The sequence below is a fragment of the Caloenas nicobarica genome, chromosome 4, assembly GCF_036013445.1.
Source record: "Caloenas nicobarica isolate bCalNic1 chromosome 4, bCalNic1.hap1, whole genome shotgun sequence".
NCBI lineage: Eukaryota > Metazoa > Chordata > Aves > Columbiformes > Columbidae > Caloenas > Caloenas nicobarica.
Genome location: NC_088248.1, coordinates 7,835,332 through 7,860,633, shown reverse-complemented (window position 1 = coordinate 7,860,633; position 25,302 = coordinate 7,835,332). Strand labels below are relative to the sequence as shown.

Below are 25,302 nucleotides of genomic sequence, written 5' to 3'. Positions count from 1 at the left end.
TCAAGAGCGAGTTTCTTTAAATGTTTGGAGTTTTAGCCTTTTTTGGTTTGTTTTCTTTTTATTTACTTCTGAAGAGATGATTTCAGGTCGCCGAGCAATGCAGTTAGCCACACCACAGTCCGTCATAACCAAGTGGGAAGGCTGGTGAAACTGCCACTGGTTTTATGGGATCCACTTACAGGGTCTCAGCTTTCTTGCCTCACGGGCGTCCATCAGGAGCAAAACGGCTGAATGCAACTCAAAGGTGCTAGTGAGGGACATGCATCCATCGAAAGGTTACTCTGCCTTTTTCGCTAAAGACCAGCGTTGTCGCTGTGATCCAGAGGATCTCTGATGGATCGCATGTGGAGATGGACAGGGCAAATATGTGCCATGTTAAAAGAATCTGCTGCAGCTGAGAGACGTGGCAGGCTGCTGGTGCCTGACGGGGCTTTCCACCAGGCCGGCTGGGCTGCCAAGGCCTCGCGCGCTGTGCAGTGTGGCTTGTCCCAGCAGGCCCTTCATGCAGGACTTGGAAGCCACCTTGTGTGGCAGCCAGAGGCAGGCACAGGCTTCCATTATGGACGTGCCAAGCTGGAGCCTTCAAACCGTATGTGCCAAGCCTCACAGAGGGGCTGTGCTGCCAGCTCCACCTCAGAGAGGTGGCACACGGGTGTGCATGCGTGTAGAGAGTTTAGAGCTACCAGACTATATTTTATTTTGTGCTCCTTGGCCTGATGTCTCTTGACCACTGGTCAAGCCTCAGACAGTGTGCTGCGCTAAAGGCAAGGAGGGGGCTCGCGGATGTCTTTATTTAGGAGTTCATTGCTCAACTGTATAATGTTTCAGCTTTATTGGAAGGTCTAATTTGCACCCTACAAGGCAGCACAAGAAAGGTGTTGAACTGAGAGCAAAATTTGCCATTTATATTATCACAGCAGGCCATGATTACCACACTCTTCTTTTTTTATACCAGTACAGTACAAGTTCTGCAAATGTTGGTAGAGTAGGATACGAGAAACCATATGCAGCATACAGCACTTGAAGGGAAAGATTTTCCCCTGGATATGAAAATGCTGCTATGTGTCTCTTGAAAATGTTGACCTTGACCATTCCGTACTACCCAAGATCTAGCAGTAGATTGTTGTTCAGTGTTTATAGTTGTGTATGTACTACCAGTTTATGTGCTGAATGTCATATGTTAAACAGAACATGTTAAACAGAACATGAAGAACAGAATGTTAACTAACCAAAGTGCTTCAAAACCCACCGTCCTGTCAAGTTCTGCAGCAATCCTGAGTCAAAGCTTTCTACATAGCTCTCTTGAAGTGCTTTAGCATATTTAAATTGAAAATGGCTCAGTCATCTGCTGGCTGATAGTCTAACAACTGTCAAATAACGATAACAATTTATTGTAATTTTAAGGGAAGTTGACTCTGTGGGACTGCTCCTTCTGAAGTCTCTTGATATTCTCGTTGTAAATTAACAACCTGCATCTGCTGTGTAGTGCAACCCTAACCCTGTTTCTCATATGACAGACAGACTGTTTCTTGTCAGTAGGCGATGTGGGGTACACTAAACATAGTGTTTGTTCTGTTTGTCTGTTAGCAAATTGTCTCTGTGCCGTTTGTGTCTGTGCTGTTTTGGTACCATGTTATGCTATGTCCCTAGGGCCTGCCAGGCTTCCCCACAGTCGCTGCTCTGCACAGTAATCAGATCCTCACCGTCAAGGTTTGTGGCTGACATGTACCTGTTCAGTCAGGTCTCTCTGTACCAGCATAAAAGCGCACATGAAAAATTGTTTTTACCAGAGGGTAACAGTAGATCGTTACAGTGGACCCAAGTCAACCTTCGCTGCCTTTGCGTTGGTGTAAGCTCTCCTGATGCAGAACGTGAGATCAGATCTATAACCGTACAGTGGTACCTCCAGCAGCACCCACATTCCATGTGCTCTTGGTCAGTATTTTATTTTTAGATGAGATTTTTCTGTATTTCTGCTTCCCTGAGGCATACAGGAGTGTGGAAAATGGTCAGAGAATTCTATACTGGTTACATGTAGAGTCAGCTATTTGTGTTAGATATCAGAGGTTTAATCTGTACATAGAGATTTTTTCAAAGCGCATTTGCAAATTAAGCAGAAAGGATTGAAGCAATCTGGTCAAGCTGGAACTCCAGTCCTTATTAAAAAGACAACATTCTTCATGGCACAATATGCTGGTTAGAAAACCTGACTGAAAGTTGAACTGGTGCTTTGTCTCTAGAAGCTTTGTTGAAAGAACAGTGTATAAAAATACTGATTTTTAGAGCCTGGGTAATGAAAAAATGAAAATTACAAGTAAAGAATTCTCACGGGAAATCTGTGGAAAAACAAGTTACACAATTAACTCATCGGACAAGGTTGATTCATAAAGCAGTATGTCCTGTACATTAAAGGTCAATTTCTTCAAAAAGAAATGCACAGTTTCTGTCAGGCAGAAGCACCGGTTTATATTATTTAAGCTATTACAAATCTAATTAATATGTCTTTATTTCTTTCTCGGGCCTTCTGATGTCTATTCTTCAATTCTCTCATCTCTGATCTTCAACTTTTGACCTCACCTGCCTGATCAGATGGTGTTTCCTAAAATCAATCACGGGTTTCTCTCTGCTGATCAGCAGCTCATTAAACGCCGCCTCATTAAGGTAGTGCTTCATCTCACTGGAGTCTGGTTCTTCTTTATATTCTATTTACTCTTTGCTGTACCTTTTTGTCAGATGCCTTCTTATAGCAGGTTGTTAATTTGAAACTATTTTGTAATGAATGAACTGTTAATGATATCGCCAATTAAAAAGCTATGGGTAGCTTTGCTAAATGATCCATGTTTAAGGTGCAGTCAGCTTTTTTCGGTGGTTTGCAGTGGTATGCTGGAAATTAAATAACTTGAGCACCATTTTTTATGTCTTTTTTTTGGCTTTTCCAAATTAATAGGTATAAATCATTAAAGTAGTTAGCTAATTGTAACTATAAGCTCCCCAAAACACACAAAAAATTATGTCCAACTTTGTGGAAAAGCAGTTATTTTCCATGCTAACTTTAAAAATCTATCCATGAATCATTGATGGGCTTGGAAAATCACTGTACAAATGTATATTCTTGCATGTGACTTTTCTTTTTTACTTCAGCTTTGTTAAGATTATGCCAATCAGGAAGCAAAGAGCTGCTTATTGAAAACGGTTACTTGCTCTGGAAAACTGGATGAATGAAATATTGCAAGGCTACCCCAGATTTTGGCTGACGTTCTGTGGTAGGACAAATAGTTTAGAATCTGAGCCTTCTGCTCTGTGGCTGATTGCACTGGACAGATACAACCCCCTGGTCTACAAGCCAAAGTCCAGTCTCTGCCATAAGCAGTGAAGAAGCCACTGTCCAGCTCACAGCTGCTTCTTCCAGCCCATCTTGCACTCTTTCTGCGTAAATCGATGTCTTTTTGCCTGGTCGATGCCTCTAAAGCAAATTTCTGATGAGTTTTTTTGTTGATTTAGGGGGACCAAGGACAAGCTGGACCCCCTGGGCCTCCAGGGCCACCAGGACCCAGAGGTCCCCCAGGAGATACTGGCAAAGATGGTCCTCGTGGGATGCCTGGCATACCGGTGAGTTAGTCTGTTGCTGTCGTGGTGTCTAAATTCCTCTCAGGTGTGTGCCAGCTCAGTTTCAAAGATGTTTCTGAGGTAAGGTTGGCAAGTGAGATATGTGGAAGTTGAACCACCAGCAGATTTCGCGGTGTACCTGAAGTCCCAAACACACAGAGCAAGCTCCTAGCTGGGCCAAGAGTAACACCTGGGTTCCTTGCTTCCCACCCCTGCCAGTTTCCCTGCACATTCTAAGATTTCTCAGTTGCTCATTGATGTTTAATAGCTGCATGAGGAGGGTCTGCCCCACTCCACAAGTAGCAAATGTTTCTACTCAGACTTCATGATAAAGCTGAATTTGAGCATGGATGGGCTTCAGTTCTTGCTTCCTAATGATTTAACCTTAAAAATAATGGAATTAAAGTAATAAGCTGCTATATGGTACCCAAAGTATGATGAAGTTTGGATTTAGATTCTGCCATCTTCACACAAGTAGAACACCATCAATTTCTTTGTCTCATTCCTGGTATTTCATTAGAACAACCAGCAGAATCCAGTATATTGCTTATTGTTTGTTTTAGGCACAGAATCAGACCCACTGCCTTTGGCAATTCATGACCTGATGATTAAAAACTTTTTAAACAGATGAATAAACACAGAACTTTTTTTTCCCAGCAAAATATGAATATGCTTTTGGTTTTCTATATTGTAGCCTACTTAATTTTCATTTTTTTGAAAAAAGCTAGGATGAGAGGAAATGGCGTCAAGTTGCACCAGGAGAGGTTTAGATTGGATATTAGGAAAAATTTATTCACGGAAAGGGTGGTCAGGCATTGGAACAGGCTGCCCAGGGCAGTGGTGGAGTCACCATCCCTGGAGGTGTTTAAAGGACATGTAGATGAGGTTCTTAGGGACACGGTTTAGTGCCAGTGTTAGGTTAATGGTTGGACTTGATGATCTGGAGTGTATTTTCCAACTAAAATGGTTCTATGATTCTAAATACCTCTCCTTTTGTCATGAATGCCACTGTTATCAGTGTGGAAAACAAACTATAGAGAGTAATGAGACATGACAACTGAAATGCCACATGTACAGATGCACATCGCTGCCCACACCCGTGATAAGTAAAGATCATGGCTGAGAGGACACACAGGGAACTAGTAAGGTGAGGACCAGCACTGGAAACAGAAACTGGTTTTATGAAGAAAAAGCATAATAGCTCATTATGCAGGATCAAGACAGGAAGGCATAAAATTTCCCTGCAGGATGTTTTTAGGTAAAACCAAGAAAGAAAATATGTATACTCCTGTTCTGGGCCTATTTAGGTTGCCTCATCTGAAATTATATTAACTGTAAAAATATAATATTACATGATGATAATGGTGAGGCTCCGTTAAAATTTCCTGTGAAAATCCAGCAAGGCTTTGCAATTAATGCCTGTGGTACTCTGGGATTGCTTTTGGTGGTGTTTTTTGACGGTGGTGGTGGTTTTTGTAGTTGTTGTTCATTCTGGGGGCTTTTTTTCATTTTGTTTGTTTTGGTTTTTTTGTTTTGTTGTTGTTTGGTTTTGTTTGGGTTTTGTGGGTTTCTTTGTTTGGGTTTTTGGGGGTTGCTGGTTGGTTTTTGTTTGTTTGTTTTCAGTGGATTTTTTTTTTTTGGTTGTTGTTGTTGTGGTTGGTTTGTTTGGGTTTTTTTTAATGTTGCTTCCATCACAATGTTTTACTTTGACCATCTACTCATTTCTTGTCAGTCCTGGAGCACATCAGGCTTTGGGCCTCACCTGGACCTCCCTTGTGTTCTATTAATGTGGTAAAATTGACTGTGGTCAGCAGAGTTGCTTCTGGTTTGATATAGTGAGGTTAATAGTGAAACCACAACCCATTTCTGACTGCAGTGATACCATTTTTATAATTCACATACAAGTGGCTAGGAGAGTCAGCTGGTGTTGCTGATTACAACGTGATCGCGTGTTGCTCGGGGTTTTGTGCTTCTTAGCAAAGGGAACATTAGTGTTTCTCATAACAGGAAAATAATGCATTTTATGCAATGAGGTCATTCAATTTTATAATAGTTCTGTAGTGATTTTGCCTTTAGATGGCAAGAGAGATTTTCTTTTTATAGTTTTTTAAGCTATGGCTATCTTAAGCCCTATAGCATTATGGAAATGAGTTCATAATACTCCTTTAGAATCAGATTCCAACAAGCACTCAGATAGAAACCATCCAGATTGCTGACTCTTGTTAACATCCTGCTCCTCGCTGCTGTCCTGTACCCTCAGGTTAATGTTGCTGATCCTCAAAAGCCTTGTTCCTCCATGGCTATGTGATGTACAGTCAAGCAGAAGAGCTGTAAAGGGAAAACTTAGCTGAGATGTAGTGACAGCTTTGTATTTTTAAAAGACTTGTACGGACCTTTGAGCTAAAGAGCTGAACAACAAAAAAATAGCATCAGTGTGTTATGAGTAAGGACATTGCAGCATCACATAGCTGTAGGAGGAAGTCCCTACAGTGGTCAACTGCTATTAAAAGGCAGTCGTGTCCACTTCGCAGTGTTAGGCAAAGCAGGGGTTCTCTTCCAGCCTGTCCTTCTCAAGCAAGGAGCTTTACAATCACCAAAGCTATAAGATGATGTTTTGGCCCTTGCTTTCCCTCATGCCCATACACTTGCTGTGTATCCTGAGAAAGTCAGGCAGCCAAGGCAGCACGGCACAGGGAGCTGAGGGAGTAGAAATGTTCGGGAAATTCTGCGGAGCCTATTGCCAGCAGAGAGAGTACCAAGAAAGAACAGGGCTGTAAGAAAGGGTTGTGTAGCCTTCTGCTAAGCCTTTCTTTGGAGGTAAACAGAAGAACCTACAGACCATGCCTACCTTCCTACAAAGTGGTATCTAGAATAGGTGCCTTCCCTTTGCATCGCACACACACCAGCACAAAGAGTTTGGAACTTTAACATCTCTGAAAAGGAGTGAGTTGAAAAGTCCAACACGCTTGGGTAATTAGCTGTCAGAAACATATGCTTGTGTAGTTTCTTTCTCCTGGGTATCTCAGTGTGTTTGCAGATGCTACGTGTTTGCTTCTGAATGCAATGCACACATACCCAGAGCAGCAGTTCTGATTCTTTTTGGTTGCCAAGAACAACACCACCAGAACAATTCTCATCAGATTTTTGATATGACAAAGCTACTAAAAAAGATCCTACAGCTGTGCTGATACAACAGGACATGGACTGTCCTATGCTTTGTTGGCTTTACAAGGGGTTGATCTATAAACTAGATCACCAAAACGGTAGGAACTCTGGTTTTGGATGGGTATTTTCAGCCCATATTGTATGATGGATATATTTTACTGTCTCTACAGACAGTTGTATATGTTCATATGGGAAGAAAGGGGAAAAGATAGATTCTGACTTTATGTAGAGCTGTGCCCAGAAGAAATACGTTGGAAAAAATATGAATTACTGTTTTGAAAGCCAGTCCAGGTATTTAAGAGCTGAGTAATTATTGCATGACTTCAAAATACCTATATTTGTGGGTTTATGTAACATGGTGATTTGCACCAGCAAGTTATGCCTGCTGACTGAGGTGATGATACAGACCAGTCATTTTGGAATATATAAACAGTGGGGTTCAGCACATATGTGAAAATAACCTTTCTCTGTGTCCTTTAGCACCGCTGACTGGAATGGAACATGATATTTGGAACCAAGGAACAGAGTCAGGACACCAATACTTAGCTGTTGCCTTGAGAACTATACCATTGCATGATTGTGAAATAGTACTTTACCTTTTTAAATGTCTGAGATTTGGCCGACTCATTTAAAAAGCAAAAAGTAATATATTTAACGTGCAGTCAGCTGCCATATCTGTTTAAGAATGGGATTTTTAAGATCCTTTATTATTAGGTAGAAAACTGAATTGAAGATATTACTGAAATTTTTCACACTTTTTTTTTTTTTTTTTAATTTTAAGGGTGAGCCAGGAAAACCAGGAGAACAAGGAATGACAGTAAGTACTCTTCTCTTCCAGTTTACTGAGAAACTGTAATAGATACATGAAATACACACTTTTTAAAATGTGAAATTCCAAAAAGCTTTATGGCTCTGTATTTCCTAACCTTCCTTTGTCACAGACTATTTGAAGCCTCGTTTGTGGAGGAAACATGAGAAAGACAACATCCTCTTTTTACATACAGTCACCTGTCATATGAGGCTAACTTCTCTAAGCTTGCAGAAGTAGAAGGAACTAAAACAGCTAAGGGCACAGCAAAGCAAAAAGGAACCAAGCCAGGTGTTCCTAGTTCCTGGACCCCACTTATTCACCGTCTCTGATGTTGAGCTGTTTCCACCTTGAGGCCACTGAGCAGCACAAGAACTTGTTTTAAGGGCCAAAATTTCAGCTGTCTTTGTGGCAACAGCTCTGGCCTTTTGCCTGATGCAACAGTGAAGACACAACACAGCATACTGAAACTCTTGGAATATTCTCCTCTCCTGTTTTTTTTTTTTCCTCTGTGTATGAGGGAATGTTAAAGCCAAATGAATGCAATTTTTACAAATATTCAGATATGGGAGTACATGCTTCCTATTGCATCAGGAAGTAATTAACCCTATTCATCTGGAAGCAAATTGAAGCTTCATTGGTTGTAAATCAGCTTCAGCCACAGGGTAAGGCATCAAAAGTTTCTGCCTGTCACATATTCCCAGAACTGTGAAACATGCAGTGTTTTTGTTGTGGGTTTTTGTTTTGTTTTGTTTTGTTTTTTAGCCTGAACACTCATGGTCACTCTTAGCTTTATGAGATATGACAGAATTGAAGCCAATGGCATGTGTTTTTGATTCCTGAATGCTTCTGAGGAAGATTATACGCTCAGCAATCAGTGCAGATGTGATTGCTATCTGTTCGAATTTATGAAGTTTTAAACAAGTGTGATGAAATTTTACTTTGACAAATTGCAAAACATTTTGAATTGACAAAATTCAATCTCTTTTGGAAGAAAAAGCTTAGCTTCTGAAACCTGGAAATACCCACTGTGGTCAGGCAGTTAAAGTACTGTACTTTTTCATTTTGAGGTAATGGTCTAACAAAATCAAAACCAAAGCCTCCCAAAGGTACCACCCAGTGTTTTAGCATGTTTTGGGGTTCTTTTCTGTTCTGCCCTTTTGGTTTCTGAGGGTCTGTTAATCATAGGTGCAATAGGTAGGAAGCAGGGCAAGGGGGGGTGTTTTGTTTTATTTGGAATATTCTGCTATTTGATCTCTGGACAAAACTCGCTGAGATTCTACACCAGTGTCATCCTTCTATTCAAGACCAGATCTTCAGGGTCACAGAATCAATGAGATCTTTTAAAGCAAAACGTCACCTTTTAGTCTCCATCTTCAGAAGATTCCCACTGCTCTCAAGTAACCATCTGTGTATAAGAACTAAGGAACTGATACTGATCTGTTTCTCTAAACGCAGGTATGTTTAAATAGGGAGAAAAGGTGTTTAAAAAATCAAATCAGCAAGCCTAAGTTAGAGAAAGATCCCAGATCACATGAATTTCCAGCTCCAAATGCCTGCTTTAAAAGTCAATGCTAAGTTGCGCATAGATCAATAAAGACCATCAGAGTATCAGGGAGGTATTTAATTTCTTTTTATTTTTCTTGCTGCTTGTGACATACTCTTTATGCCAGTAAAGATTTCCAGACTCTCTTCCCTGTGGAAAGTGCTACCATTGTTCAGGTGCTGTCTAGCTGCTTATGGCATCTTCCATCATGCATTTCTGCACTCAAATATCTGTGTCTTTCCCTACTGGAAATAGAGACACTACTGCAGAAATGGCTGATTTCCCAACAAGTATGCTGTAAAATTGTGTTGCCAGAGAAAACAGGTCTAATTTGCTGTGAACACAGGCCCTTGCTTAACTGAAATTCTTTTTCTGCATTATCTACATATTCTCAAAGTAAATGAAAATGGAGATCTCTGCCTAGAGGAGCTTCTAAGTTAATTCTGCAGGAATTCTTTTGTAAGGACTTGTCTTTTTTTCACACCAAGAGTCTGAAGTATCGCAGAGGTCCACTCGTTGGGTTGTACTGTGGTTTTCTACTTGCCTACATGTCCAAGGCCCTTTCCAGTTAGAAGCAAGAGCTGTGGCATGTACTCTGGCTCTTCGTCCGAGTTAGAGGTAGGATACAGCCAAGGAGAGCACAAGATGCTGTGTAACATTCCCTACAGTTTGAAAGTACTTGCTGAAGGTTGTTGAAGCTGAAGACTCTTTGTAGTCTATAGGATCACACTCTCAGCAGCTTTAAATCTCATGGTGCTCTTCAAGAAAAGAAGACCTGCAATCCCAGTCTCTAGATTAGATTATAGTAACAGGGATAGAAGCTTTTCTCTTTCCAAAGCATTTTTAACACCTGTATTCAGTAACACACTTTGGTATTTCCAGATGTATGGACAGGTTATTGATAGAGGTGGTTAACTCAGTTTTAACCTGTGAAGCAACAATGGCGCAGCTTGAAATGACTTAGTTTTCTATTTCCTCTTCTTATAAGAAGTGGAACATATTTCTTGAAGAGCGCAAGATAGTAGATGAGATAACAGTGCTTTCCAGCTTGTGTCTCAGAATGTACAACAAGCCTATTATGCAGGTTGAGTAACTTGTAACCTACTCAAACAATGTGCATCTTGATTCACAGAACATTGAAATAATTTTAATACATTTGGAGTTCTGGGAATGTTTGTGTTCTCCTGTCAGTGAAATAGGAAATCCAGTAGCTCTAGCGAAGACATGGCAATTTATTCCAGCTGAGAATTTGCTGCCATGTTGTCCATTTTTGTTGAAGTTGTGTGTCAATAGGAAAAAGTGCAGTAATAACCTTTCTCCCTCTCAGACAGGGAAGATTTGCTTGGACCATATACAGTGAATGACAATGTTTGAGTTCTCTGGCATGAGCACTGCTTTAGCACAAGAGAGCTCAATCTATCTTAGGTGCACAAGGGAAGTTTGCCTGGAAGACAGAGAATGGCTTCTCTTTTTCCCCATTTCCAATGTAAGTGTGTGTGGGTTGAGGAAAGGTGGTGAGAGGAGAGTTTTGGGAAACTAATTTTTTGTTTACAAGAGTTTCTCATTCCCTCTTGAAAATCTGTCCAGATTGTTGGAGTGCCAGTGTGCTTCTATTGCTTTTTTATCCTTGCAGTTGAGATGTTGAGGAGAGCTGTTTGCAAGGGGTTTTTGGCTCTATATGTTGCTGTGTCAGGAATAATCTCTTTTCTCTTTGAGCCAAGAGAGTTAGATTTTTTTTTTTAGGTTAGATGGAGTCTTAGGTTTAAGTTAGAAAGGTGTGACCATACACATCTTTAAACTTAGAAGGGAATGCAAGAATGACTTCCATTCCTATGACTTAAATGTCTCCACTGTAGGCTTCTAATCACTCCCATACCTTAATTCATCTTTGAATATTTACAATATCGTCAGGTCCAAGACTGCAATGGACTTACTATGTAAATATGCTGACTTCTCCAAAATTCTAATCTGTGTCTGGTTTCCACAGCCCTTGAAAGCACTACAGATCTACTTTCTACGAGAGTTGAAGGTATCATTCCTCTGGGCAGAAAGGATTAAGAGAATTCAGAGGGAGGCCAACCAGTGGGGTGACCAAAGGAACCAAGTTTTGAAATTTTATGTGGAACTAGCAACATGTGTGCTATGCAAGTTGAAAGGCCAGTAGTTTTCTTGGCTTTTAAAACTTTATAGTTAAAGTCGTGTCCTGCCTCTCATTATTAATTCTTCTTCCCATGCCATTTGTCTTTTCTTCTTGGTGATAAGGACTCTAAAATACCATACGAGATTTTTTCTGTTTTATCTTCTCATTTTCAGACTGAATCATAAATAGATCTGTGATTCTTTCTACCCAAGGTCTAGGACTTCTGGTACAGACTATTCGTAACAGCTTACAGTGAGTCAGTGATGGGTAATCTCCAAGGCTGACACAGACTGACATTTTCGGATTCATAAACTGCAATAGGATAGAAGGTGTGCATGGAGTGTTCTTGTTTCTAATTTCCACGTGAGAGAGTTTTTGTTGTTTTAATGTTTAAGTATTTTAAACTAGTACATAGTAATAAAAATCTGGAAGATAAAAATTTGCAACGTTTTCAGCTCCTTGGAAAAGAAGTAACATGTTCAGTGTATGAATCAACCACTTCTCACTGAAAAAAACCCCAACCCTGTATATTATTTTATCCCCTAAAACTGGCTTTAAAAGCAGATAAGTAATTTTACAGATGTTTTGTGTGGCCAGAACAGTCCAGAATAACCAGAGAATTCAGGTAAAGGTGTCTCTTTGCAAACTACAATGATTAATGTGAATGAAAAATCCCTCTGCTTTAAGATGAATTGTTTTCCAAACTAGCAGTTTTGTTCTTAGACAGTGTTGCTGGGTGTCTGTTCAAGAAAATGAGACCTAATGTTACTGCTTTTAGTTCTTATTCAGTATGAGGATGTTCTTCCAAAGCATATTGCCATTTCTGTGAAAGACACTGGAAAAGCGTAACCATGCAGTTAAGTCTGCAGAATGTCACATCTTTAAAATGAATTAGTATTAATTTTTTCATCTCTAGGTTAAAATGAACAAAATGAACACAGAAGTGACTGGGAAATGCTGCTGGTTTCAATTCAGCCTTTCAGGCTGATGGCCAAGGCCAGATCCTCAGCTGGTGTGAATCTTCATAGCTCCTCTGGGAAACTACTAATTGTGATTTTGTTTTTAATGCTAGAGTTCTGCCACAACCTTCTTTGTTTCATTCTGGTAGCATGTGCATAGTAAATTTTATAAGGTGCTTGTCTTAAGCTGTTTAGCTGCAAACGTTTAGTAAGAACTAGCAGATGGAATGGAAGTTCTCAGCCTGTGCCTCTCACAACAACTATTATTTTCTTCCCTAATACAATTACATTTGCCCTAACTTGCAGGAAATCTCAGGAAAAATAGTCTTTGGCATTTTGTAACCTCTGTAATGGCTGCTGCAACAATGACTAAGAGAATGATGATAAGAAGCTCTGCCTGAGCACTAGTTAATAGTTATTGCAGCTCTTTTCATCAGTTAAGGTAGATAGCATGGGAGGAGGGCACTGCTTAATCAGAAGTTTTATGAAGTTTCCCATCATCTGTTTCCTTAGCTGGTCATTCTTTTATCTAGGTGATTCATCAATACTAAAGCATTGCACGTTTCAATACTAGTGTGCTAGAAATTGCAGTCTTTATGAAACACTCCTTAACCATGCAGGGAAACGTTTTCAGAATTACATCCTGTGGCCGTCACGCACAGAAAGTGGGGTCAGTGGGTTGAACACAGGCACTGCTGAAATGCAGATGAATACTTTGTATGAAACCTGTGGTTTCCTCTTCATGTACCTCTGCTGGTTCAGGTTTCCTTCTCAAGTTCTTCGTGCCATTACACTGGTAAAGAAATTGGTTTGAGGGAGTAAGGAAGTGATTTTCCCGCTGTACTTGGCACTGATGAGGGCGCATCTTGAAGACTGTGTTCAGTCTTGCTACTCAAAAGACATTGGGGTGCTGGATCGTGTCCAGAGAAGAACAATGAAGCTGGCGAGGGGTCTGGAGCACAAGTCTGATGAGGAGCGGTTGAGGGAATTGGGGCTGTTCAGCCTGGAGAAAAGGAGGCTGAGGGGAGACCTTGTCACTCTCTGCAACTACCTGAAAGGAGGTTGTAGTGAGTGGGGTGTTGGTCTCTTTTTCCCTAGAGCAAGTGTTAGGATGAGAGGAAACAGCATCAAGTTTTGCCAGGAGAGGCTTAGATTAGATATTAGGAAAAAATTAGTCACCGAAAGGGTTATAAAGCACTTGAACAGGCTGCTCAGGGAAGTGCTTGAGTCACCACCCCTGGAGGTGTTTAAAAGATGTGTAGGTGTTGCACTTAGGGACATGGTTTAGGGGTGGACTTGGCAGTAGTAGGTTAATGGTTGGTGTCGATGATCTTAAAGGTCTTTTCCAACCAAAATGATTCTGTGATTCTATTTTAAGTATTTAATGATTCTTATAGGCATCAAAGGGGAAATATGTGTTCTTAGGGACAGTCATGGAACTTCTTTTGTCCCATAGAAATATAGATCTATTAATAGTACCTCCCAGGTGCCTTCTAGTTACAAAGAGCATTTACTATACATAGGAAGTATGGAAGTTTAAAAAAAATTGACTCTTTTTTTTTTCTTTTGCAAACTTTGGAGTAACAGAGATTTTGTATGATGGTGTATTGCACCATTGTGATGTATTTTGCTGTATGACATTTTCAGTATACAAGAACATTCACTTTTTTATTGTGTTCTTGTTAAGCATTTTCATTTGGTGTTTGTGTTCACTGTCCATGAACTCTGATACCTTGTAAAACAAATCATTACTGCTGACCCAGACCTGCAAATTGAAAATGCCCAAACTTTCTATTTCATGCATTTCTTTGAATGTTAAGCAACTGAGTCACTAGAAATTGAATACAAAAGCACCTTGAGAGGCTGTTGCTAATGTATCACACCTGAATGACTGTGCTTTGAAACTGCAACTTTAACCTTTACAGGGCAGAATTATTTCTTCTTTTGCAGCTTGCTAAAGCATAAGAAACAGAATAAGCTTGAAAGGAAAATGCAGTTGTAATATTAGAACAGAGGTCTAGGAAGAATTCTGGACTCAGAACATTTGTTCTAACTAGATTTGGTTCAGTCTTTTCAGGTTTTTGTTGTTGTTTTTTAATTTATTACAGACAGTTATTTGTCAAGGCACAACTGAAGTATCCAGCTTCATTTGATAATTTACATGATGATAAGGTTTGATATGAGGCAAGCTCTGGAGGTCTTTCAGTTTCACAAAACAATGATTTAAGAATGGCATTCATAGTGAAAATATTTTACCTTTTAAAAACACAGTCAGAAGACTTTTCCAAACATTTGTTTATTATTGGTTACACAGTTTCCCAAGTGTTTAGGTAACTATCAAATAATTCTCTACCTCCAGAGAAACAGAGATAGCAGTTGAATTTCTTTGGAGCAACACACCTTTTTCCATCCTCCTACTGAAGAGTTATTTGAATGAGAACCTAATGCAGTGAAGCACTGCAATCGCTTGTCATAGCTGCCTCGCTAGTTCACTCGATTGCACATAATGTCAAAGGGTTCTGAAGTGTTCATGATATCTGAAACAGTGAGAAATATTTTTAGTTTTTATTATATTTAGTTATTTTCCTATCCTGGGCAACTGTCCCAACCAAAATTTTCAGCACTCTCAGTTGAAGTTGCTCAGTGAATGTGTGTCAATTTAAAGAAAGTAGTGTAATTTTCAAAATGCTAAGCAGTCGCTTCATCCAGACGGTTTTCATGAACTTCCACTGGAATTTTAGAAGCCTAGATTCTCTTTATAAAATGAGCTTTTAACATTAGTTAAATGGTTTAGGCATTGATCCTGAGCATCCCTACATGGAAACTCTGGAAGTTTCCGATGATGTAGGCAAAAGACAAATAGTTACTGTCAACATCATCTGCTTAGGCTATTACAGAGTGATTTGTTGAACAGTTATGGATGTCATACATATATATAGGCAGATGAAAGAATTCTATAGCTCTTGTCATAAAGGATTTTGTTTTACCTCCTTCATATTCCCAGGGTTGATAGCGACAGAGACTGAGTGACAATATCTTATCTGTGGTAGCAGATCAAGCCTTCAACTAGTGAAGACTACCGTGTGTTTCGTAGGTGCCTGGTCACTCAAAAGCTTCAGGCTTGAGGGGAATGAGGTGGGGAGCAGTGGTAGCAACTGCCTGGACCCTGTGGCAGAAGGGTTGTCCAAAGTGAAGTTTAACTGAGTCTGCATTTGCAAAGCATCCCTTTGGTTGTACTGGAGCAACTGGCTGGGCCAGTACAGCACTGCAGCTGTTATTGAACATGGCACAGTTGCAGAAAAAGAAAGAAAAAACAAACCAAAATAATGTAAGGAGTTGGTTGGAAATCTGCATGTATTTCTTGCCTCTTGTCCTGTCTCAAGGCACAGACATTTTGGTTGCTGGTCTTACTGTCTGTTCATCGAGTGGGCAAAACAGCACTCTGGCCAGTTCAGTAGAATAATCAGGGGAAAAAAATCCACATGATCATATTGAGTTTCCTGTATAGATTCTTCTAGAAGCTATCAATTTATACCTCTGGAAATGAATTTAAGGGGTTTATTTATTTATTTATTTTATCCTTTAATTTTTATCCCTTCCTCTTTTTCTCCCAGATTGTATGTACTTGTTTATTTCTGTCTTTCTAGTGTGATTCTTTGCCCTGCTTAGAGAATGTAGGTAACTCGTGGAAAATAGGCACTTTACAGCAACTCTGGAGTGTTTTACAGGTGGTTGAAGTCATTTTCTCTTAGTAATTTAATCTGGGGTTGTCTGTTTAAGTGGCTGCTGGCAGGCTTGTGTAGGGGAGGTGTGGGAGCTGTGAATAGATGAGCTGCTAAGTTTCCAGGGGCTTTGAGCTTCTCTCCCAATGGTAGGCAGCAATGCTTTAAAGAATAATTGCTCCTATTCAGCTACATTTTACAGTCTGAACATTCAAAAGATAAGAAGCGTTTGTTATCATGTGTAAGTTGTGAAATGTATCCCTTGCAAGCTTTTAGTTGCAATTGGTTTCCTAAGCATAGTGCTTGAAGGTAGCTGTATTGTTGAGGACTGGTTTTGGTAGCTCAGTGGGCCTGAGACACCAGAACCATTTCCAGTCTAAGTAAAGGTTTAGTACCAGAAACAGAAAACCGCTGACTGTATAAAGTATTTATTGATAAGTATCTGCTGCTTCTTTTCTCTGAATGACTCATTTTTAAAGGCACAATAAGAGCAAGACCATCCTATGTAAATACTTTCTTATTCAATAACTCCTCTGAAGGAGCTGGAATGATGGTAATGATGAGGGAGAAATTCTGGGGCAATATCTTTTCCTGGTGATGTCTGCAATGCCTTGAATTATATCCACCCCACAGGCTGACAGCTGCAAGCATCAGGCGCAAAGTGCTCAACAGAGCAGCACGTTTAACAATTTACTATGGGGGATAGTATTAGTAAGTGAATGATCATTTTACCTTCAAATGCTGACTTTGTATTGAGGGGTCCCAAATCGTACTTTGATATAGCTGAATGTCCTTAGAAGGTTTTATTAGCTTAAGTGGATAGAAACTGAAGAGGCAATATCCATTCCTTAGGCATAAAAGCAACAGATATGAGCTATGCAGGTGGTCTTCAGTTGTTCTGTATTCAGTCTGGCCTACTGATGATGGGATTTTTATTGAGGCCTGAAACACCCCCAAAATGCAACTGATTAATATGTGAAATTTCAACAGATTACTGATGCCCAGGACACAGACATTTGGAGCCTATTTTGGTAACAGTGATGTAGGAAAGCTCTAGTTTTAGCATTAATTTCTTCCAGTTTTTAAAGTGTTAGCCAAACTTCCATCTTTTTCACAGAAGGGGAGGATTCCTGGTTCATTACCTGCCATGGTGTCAGGCACTGGAAGAAACTTATTTCTTTCTCTGGAAGAAACAGAAAAAACCTGTTTGTGGATTATGTTCTTATATCCGTAGTTTTGTACCCAGTAGACCACACTTGCCTACCAACGTCATATTCATTTGTTTTATCTAGGGGTTTTTTCCCATCTTTTGTTTTCTTGGAGACCGTTTGCAAGCAATGCTTAAGAAATAGGCTGTTCTTCAATTACCACATTCAGTATTACTGTTGTCTTCAGCCTCTGGCAAATCTCAGGGTTAGAATTCAGTCATTTAATGAAAAGAATAGCTGATTTAAACAGTAGGTTGGTTTTTTTTTTTTTAAATGCAGTGAGCTGGGGGGATTTTTCTCCAGTCTGAAAAAGCAGATGAACACTCTACTCGCTGCTCTGATCATCACAAGTGCTGAGTGCTCTGGTACTTTTGCTTCCTTTTGAAAACAAGGGTGTAAACTTGTCACCCTGCACCTAACTGATGGCGTTCCCTTAACAAAATCTGTCCCTACAGTCAAAAGGAGATGCTTACAAGACCCTAGTTCTGCAATCAGGTAAAGTTTCAAAAAGCAACACTGATCATTGCAAACCTTTTGCAAGGTTTGATGCCCAACTTTAGATGTGTGAATACACGTTTAAAACTGCAAGATTTTCTTCCACATCAGTGGATCCAGTACCAGAGTGACCACCAGTGGAGCTTTTCCGTGTTAGCAGTTTAAAGTTGTATTAGAGCAGTATTCCAACAAGCCCTGCATCTACCAGTGGGAAGATTCTGCCTAACTTCACGCTACCTTGAAAATAAAATTGACTCTGCATTTCAAAGCAGCAGTCCTTTTGTTCAAGACAAATTTCTGAATAATTGCAGTTCTGATATCAATCAATTCTTCTTTTATTCTTTCATATATCAGAAGGATCTGTGTTCTCTGGTTTTGGCTTTTTGTTTTGCATGTTCATGGGATCAGAATTCACCTTGCTTGATATAGCACCAGCACCCATAGTAGGAACATGGGGAAAAGACTGCATAAGACCTGCGGTGGACATGGTTTGGCTCTTATCAAAACAGAATGCCAAAATGTCAAAGCCAGGGTTGGCTGATCTGTTTCCCTGTTGCCTCCCTTCTCCACTGTGGCCACAAAAAGCCTGGGAACTTCGTAGACTCCAGATGAGAAATGGGTCCTATGATATCAATGAGACTTTGGCTCCTGTATAACATTAAGCAGTTAAGCTTTCCTGAATTGAGATATCTCTTCCTGCCCTCTCAGGTCACAGGGACAAAACAGTGATTCTTTACTTCCCAAGAGCATTCTTAATGATTTCTAAAGTTAATTGTTAATGAATTTTCTCTTAACTTGCAAATGATGGCACAGAGTCACGTGTTGTGTAAAACATAGTCATGTATGCTGATATCTAGAAGGTAAGGAGATTTTGAGGCTTATGCTTCTTTCTGTCTTAAAAATACTTGTTTGCTTAAGCCTTGGTTTTATGCTGCTGAGCAGATATATTACCGTGGACACACAACTGGCTGTTAGCTGGTATTGGAAAGAGAAAAACCACAGTCATCTTAATGCTGACGGATTTGTCAGTATTAAAAGAAACAGATGGGTTGGAAGAGAAAAGATTAGAAGGGGGGAAAATGTGAGTCTTCCAGTGAGTAGTTAGGTTAGTTCCAGAAGAGAAGAGAAGATAAAAGATCCATTGTGCATTTTGAGCATAAAGTTTTACTTTTCCTTGATCTATAAAACATCAGCTGGTTTCAGTCCAGTATCAGAATGCTTACTCAATAAGACAATTTTAATTGGTCATTTCAGTTTAAATTGGCTGGAATTACAAAGTTAATTGAATTGTTTTCCCTTTGCAGGGACCTCAGGGGCCTCCGGGACAAAAGGTATAGTATAAACAACAATACTGTGAAAGTGATTATTTCTCCTGGTGCCAAATTGCAAGCAGAAAAGGTGAATGGAATTAGCTACTGTACACAGCATTGAATCAGTTAGTTTAGGCTCTGAATTTTCTTTTTGCAAAATGAAGCCATATAATATGAGACATCAGATTTCTAATTTCCCCCACCATAGGAAGTTCAAGCAATGCAAAGCAGACTGTTTTCAATCTGTCTGCTTAACTTTCAGGTGACAAGGTCACTATAATTTTCTTATTCATGCACTGGTACGACTAGGAAACTGAAGTTAAAACCTCGTGAAGGGTGGGAGATAGAGTTTCTGATTAAATGCATGTCCTTACTCAAGTAGATCAGTGCCATATGACTAAAAAAATGACCAGAAGAAACAAAGGACATAGGTGTTGCTGATAAATGGTGCTTGGCTGGCGGTGTTCAGGTGGTCTGCTGGTGTCTTCCTGTTCCTTCAGTAACCCGAGACCTGACTTCCTGGGAATGCTTTCAGCATTATTTATGCTCATTAAAGCTGACTGCCTCAGTTTGATGGAGTGAGTTTAGGATTTATGGAATTACACCGCTAAAACAGTCCTAGATATATTATGTCAGCAATCACTGCTAGTAAGTGGCACTTTCCCAGCATCTCACCCACACACCACCAAGGTAAGTTATTTTCAGAAGATCAAAAAGTTGTATGGAAGATATTTAATAAAACAGGCTTAATTTGTATAAAGAAAAAAAAAAGAGGAAAGGAATAAGTAGTATTAACATGTGAGAAGGATGCCATCTCTTTTCCTTCTTCTGAGATAATACGCTTTAAGGTGAGGGTTTGCTTGCATGTGTTCAAATGAAACTCTTTGAATAAAAGAAAGAAAAACCTACTGATATGGAAAAATATAATCCCAAAGCATATACATTGGTGGAATTTTGTCAGCTGTGAGCTGTACAGAGTTTGCAGGCTGAAGGAGAGGACGACCCTTCATGTTTGGCATCACAGGAATTTAAAGCTGTACTCATGGCTAAGTTGCTATTATAAAATTATACCCTAAGACTCAGAGAGGAGGGTATTGTATCTGTACAGCATCACTAACACTTATGTGACAATGAGCTTTTGAATATCTGATAAACTTTTACTTGGCATGGTAGAATCAGCTTTATCTACACTCTCTAACACCCTATGTCTCATAAAAAAAATCAGTAGCTATAGAAGACTGTCACCGAGAGGAGGAACTGTTATAAATAAAATACGTTATTGAGGCTGATGGTTTAACGCCATTCTGAGCTTTGTCTTCTAGTTTTCTGGAAAACTTACATGAAGATGTGAAAATGTTCACTAGCGCCCCGTTGCAGCATCTAGGAATCATGACCCTGCATCCAGCATAAAGAGGCAACAGGAATGCCGAAGTGGAAGCTTTGGTAGTAAGGGGAGAGCATTCTGGGTCACGGAGACACACTGGGGTGCCAGTGTATTATTTCTTACTGATTCGCAGCTCTGCAGCCTCCTGGGCATTCAAACGTTGGAGGTTTTTTAAGGCCCTCATGAGCTGCTTAGTTTTCTTGTTTCACAGGATTTCTCAACTCTATTCATTGACAAACATGTGCTTCCATTTTGGAGGCATTCCCTATGGGTGTTGGTGCCCTTTGACAAGACCACTTCTAGTGAAACCTCTAACCAATATGAATAGAGGGAGAAATGTCATGCAACTGATTCTTGGGACACAGACAAAGCAAGGCATGAGGGGGTTTGAGGGTGTTTATTTGTTTTAAGGGTCCTGGAAAACTGCACATTTCACTGCTGACAGGACCTCTGCCTTTCCCTGCCCTCTTTTTAGGCTGCCAGCCTTTCAAATAGCTACCATGTATCTGTTAAGGTGTTTGTAAATGAATAATAAAACCAATGCTTTTGGTTTCCTTGCTGAGCAACACCCTTATTATATAAAAAGAGGAGAACACTGTGTAAGCCCATGCAGTTTTCCTGCTTTCATCATGCCTCAAGTTTTCACTGAACATCCATACCAACAGTTGTGCAAGTTCCTTCAAAAAATTGTCAATCATACAGAAACTCATAGTGTGAGAGCTTTGTAAAAAGATCCCTCCGATGTCACAGGTCAATGCTAACATTTTTATTTCCTTCTTTGTCTGCTCCTTGTGTTTGGCCATTGGTGACTTTTGGATTGCAGTAATACGGATACAATTTAAAAGGGTATCTGTAATTTGCAGTGTTGGGCTGAATTGTTGCAGATTATGTCTTAAAAGCCTTGAAATAGCTTGAAGCATCCCTCTTGAAACATTAATGGTTTTGTTCAGGTGCTATGTTCGATTGTGCAAGTATCTGTCTCAAAATTTATCAAGAGCATTAAATGGAGCTGAATTTTAATTTTTAAATTTCTTGTGAAGCATCTCTGACATTACAAAGCAACCATTAGGTTGAAACTTGCTTCTGGAGGAGGGGGGGACAATCATTAAAATGTACAACATGAGAACATACCTAATTAGTATAAAATGTCAACTGAAAAAAAGGGTTCAGTTTGGATAAAAATTAGGTTTTGAAAAATTTCTTGCAGTAATAATAAGTAAGTATTCACTGTCATTTCTAAGTACTGTATTAAGAAATGAAAGGTTTCACAACCTGTTTAATTTGCTAAACACCAACCTCTGTTTCCCACCAGGGTTCTGTCGGAGTGCCTGGTGTTCCAGGGAGAGATGGACAAGTGGTGAGTTCACTGACGTTGTCTGCACTGCCGTTATTTATATAGTTGATTAAAGCTACTTAGGGCTTGTTCACATGAGCAATATGCAACCTTACATTCATAGCTGTGGTTTCAAATTGTCTTCATAGAAAAGACTGTACAATCTGGTTTGTGCTCTGAAGTAATTTTTTCTAGTTTTACTTGATCAGGCAGCAAATGTAATTAATTAAGCTGAAAGTCTAATGTTCAGTTTGATGATGACTGACGGGTTCCAGAAACAAGTGCATATTAATGGTGTGCAATTTTAGACAGTGTATTTACAAACTAATTTTTTCTGCAGATATTTTTTTAACTGTGTCCCATGATGCAAACACTTATATTGATACCATGTATTTATACAGTGCCAATACATTGCTAATACAACCTATAAATAGAGAATAAAAAGGGACTGAAAACACAGGTGGAGAATAATGTGAGATTGAAGTTGGGGACAAAAACGCAGAGAAATAAATCAAACAGAAATATTATTGAATGCAACTGGTAGGAAGTGCAACTCAGGCAAGTCAGTGTCATCTTTCAGTGCCATCACCAAGTGAAGTCATAGTTCAGAATAGTCCTCCATAAGGAAGGGTCGTAGTAAAGCAGCAGGGCTGTTTCACAGCATTGCTAAGGTTTGTTGGTAAACCTGCTTGGTAAAGTTTAAATAATAACCCTCCCTAACTGTAAACAATATTATCCATCTGTTGTTCTTGCAAGTACTAACATTCGTAGTGAACTTCAAAAGCACTTGCAGGGAATACCAAAATGAAAATATTTGATAAATGTTGTTCACCGTGTTTAAGCAACAATAGATGGTAGTGTATAAAAATCATATTATGCAATCCCTTCTTCTGCCTCTCTCCCCAAGAACTGTAGGAATAAAAGCTCTAAGATGTTTCAAATATTTAATTCCTCTTTCCTAACAAAAAGGATGTATTGTTTCTAGTTGCATAATGTACTGTAATAATACTCAAAGTATTATGATTACTGTGGAACAACAACAAAAGAAAAATTATTTAGAATTATATATAGCACACGAAAATCATAAGAAAATATTATGAAACAAACTTACATTAAGACCTGAGATTATTTCCTTAAGATTTTATGGCTGCATTCAATTGCAACATGAATGGTAGACAGTACTTGCAAACAGAGATGTCGTTGCTGTAAATGATTTAAGTAATTTTTGGAACCAAAGTATGAGTGAAAACCCACAGAAGATGCACTTTGTAGCATGATTTTCTTTGCATCTACAGGAAGATGTAAGAACATTGGACAGAGAGAAGTTGCAAACCACGTTGAATAGAATAGAACTGATGATTCAAATTTTATCCAAGAGCTTTATTTTTAATAGCATCATCACACAAACTCCAGCCAGGAATCTGCACTCAGATGAGCACAAAAAATGGATGTTGATGAAATAAGTCAAATCTAATCAGTAAAGTATCATTTGGGGAGACATGATTGGTGGTTTTTTTAAGCTTCATCGGCAAGGCTGTTATATGTCTGTTTTTAAGAGACCAGATAGACTTACCTGCAGTCATGTTTCATGGGGAAGAAAACAAATACACGATTGCCTTCGGTAAAGAGCAAACACAGACACATCTTTAAATGCTGTTTATCAACTTCAAATTGTGCTTTAAAAACAGATCCTAACATTTTTAATTTATGGTTTCGATTTTATTTAATTTATTTTAATATTTATGCCATTTTAAACTTCGAAGACATTCTTAAATTACTACCTTTTTAATGATGTCAGCATATTTTTAGTGTAGCTGGACTATTTTACTTTTGACCTTCAAGAAAAAAATAACTGAATTGCTAAAAAAAAAATATATATATTTATATATAGATACCAGGACAAAAACCATACAGATAAAAATGAAATGTGTTTACATTCTTTTTGGTTTTTTCACAGTTGTTAGTTGATATTGGCTAGCAAGCTCTTCCTAATGTGCAGAAAATGTACTATTTTCATATAAGACTAAGCAGATGAAAGTCGAATGTTGGTATCTCTTTTAATAAACAGATAACAAGTTCTGCTAGCTTGAAAATAATGGTAGAAATAAAGCTAAATGGAAGTAGTATTTATCTGAAGTTAGAAAGCATAGTGCAACCTACGATTCCCATTCTAAGATTTTTTCTACCAAAAGGTCCATTCTTCCAAATTGTATGAGAAAACAGATTCTTGGTGCAATGTGACACAGAAGATATTGTTGAATGAAGACCAGAGTAGTAATTTTAAGAGTTGGGCTGTACTACGAGCTGGCTGCTGGCACCCCTGGCTTTACTCATACAGATTCATGTTGATTTGCACAACAGTTGAACTCAACTTGAATGTGTAATGCAAGTCATTCCCTTTTGAGAAGTTACGTAGTTAAAAGGCTTTACAAAAGCCTTACTGTCTTGGTAGCCTTTTAAACAGTGAGCTCACTCTGTCAAACAGCAGCATGTGCAGTGCACCAAGTTCCAAGTTAATATTTTTTCTTAGCTTAAAAGGCAGTGAGTGTTAAGCACATGCTTAAAATTAAGTGTGTGCGTGAATGCATTCCTCATCTGGATAATGAAATATCTTTCAGCCGATGAATGTCAACATTGATGTAGCTCTGCTTCTCCTTGAGCAGTTGAATAATACAGTTAGGTCATCTCCATCTTATTTGTGTGCCTGTAATTTTCCTTTCCCTTTCCCTTCACCTCTTCTTTAATTGAAATTGGAAAGTGGATTATGGGAGACGATTGACAAGTCTGACCAATAGGTCTGGGAATGAGATCATGAATTCTGAATGCACTTAGAACAATTTTCTAATCCCTTAGCATATGAACTGCTTCTCTTAGACAGTCTCTAGGTATTAGAGTAAGTGTCATTTTACACAACCCACATGTTTTTGCAGGACTGTCAACTAGTAGATTTTTCTTGTGTTAAGAATAGTAGCAAAATCATTGACATAAAAACTTCACACTTTTTTTTCTTTTTGGCCAAATCCAATGAAACATTACATGTAGTTTTGCGTGGGCATTTACATTCCCTGTTTAGTCCTACATTTGTGAAACTATAGCCACGTTCTGCTTTTCTTGTTGAGAACAGTAACTGGAAAGGAGCTGCCTAATAATACCTGCAGTTAGAGAGAGTGTTGTCCCTGGGATGGACAGAAACCTTCTGAGATAGCATGGAGAATCCTTCTGAGTGCTCCCTTTCCTTTGCAGTCTGTCGTGCAATCCACCCTGTAGCAGGTCACTTCCTAGCAAGATGCTACAGGAGATAACCTTCCCTATCTCCATCCCTGGCAAGAGGTTCTCAGGCACTCAAATAGAACAAAAAAGGATGATACCTGCACGGAGACGTGAGGTTACAGTGATCTAGGAATATAAGATCCCTACACAATCATGTCAAAATGGCCACAAAGGGGTTCTTGGAAAGTTCAGCTGTGCAAGTATAGAATACATATTCTGGTATTTGTTAAGTCATACTGACTTGATAAGGACTCCCACTGACTGCAGCAACAACACAAGGAGGAAAGAGGACATTACCTAAGTAGGGATTGCATTTGGCCTGAAGGAATCCAGTTTCTGGAGTCCCTGCAACTAAG

General features: G+C 39.2%; 1 protein-coding gene across 1 annotated transcript in view; it reads left to right on the top strand.

The window, feature by feature from the left end:
- The window catches only part of COL25A1 (collagen type XXV alpha 1 chain), a 313,540-nt gene that overhangs the window by 218,435 nt on the left and 69,803 nt on the right, over positions 1 to 25,302 (top strand). The window contains exons 10-14 of the mRNA XM_065633974.1: positions 2,590 to 2,661; positions 3,502 to 3,609; positions 7,553 to 7,588; positions 18,954 to 18,980; positions 21,656 to 21,700. Of these exons, the coding sequence (XP_065490046.1) occupies positions 2,590 to 2,661; positions 3,502 to 3,609; positions 7,553 to 7,588; positions 18,954 to 18,980; positions 21,656 to 21,700 (288 nt within the window). The remainder of the gene's footprint in view (positions 1 to 2,589; positions 2,662 to 3,501; positions 3,610 to 7,552; positions 7,589 to 18,953; positions 18,981 to 21,655; positions 21,701 to 25,302) is intronic.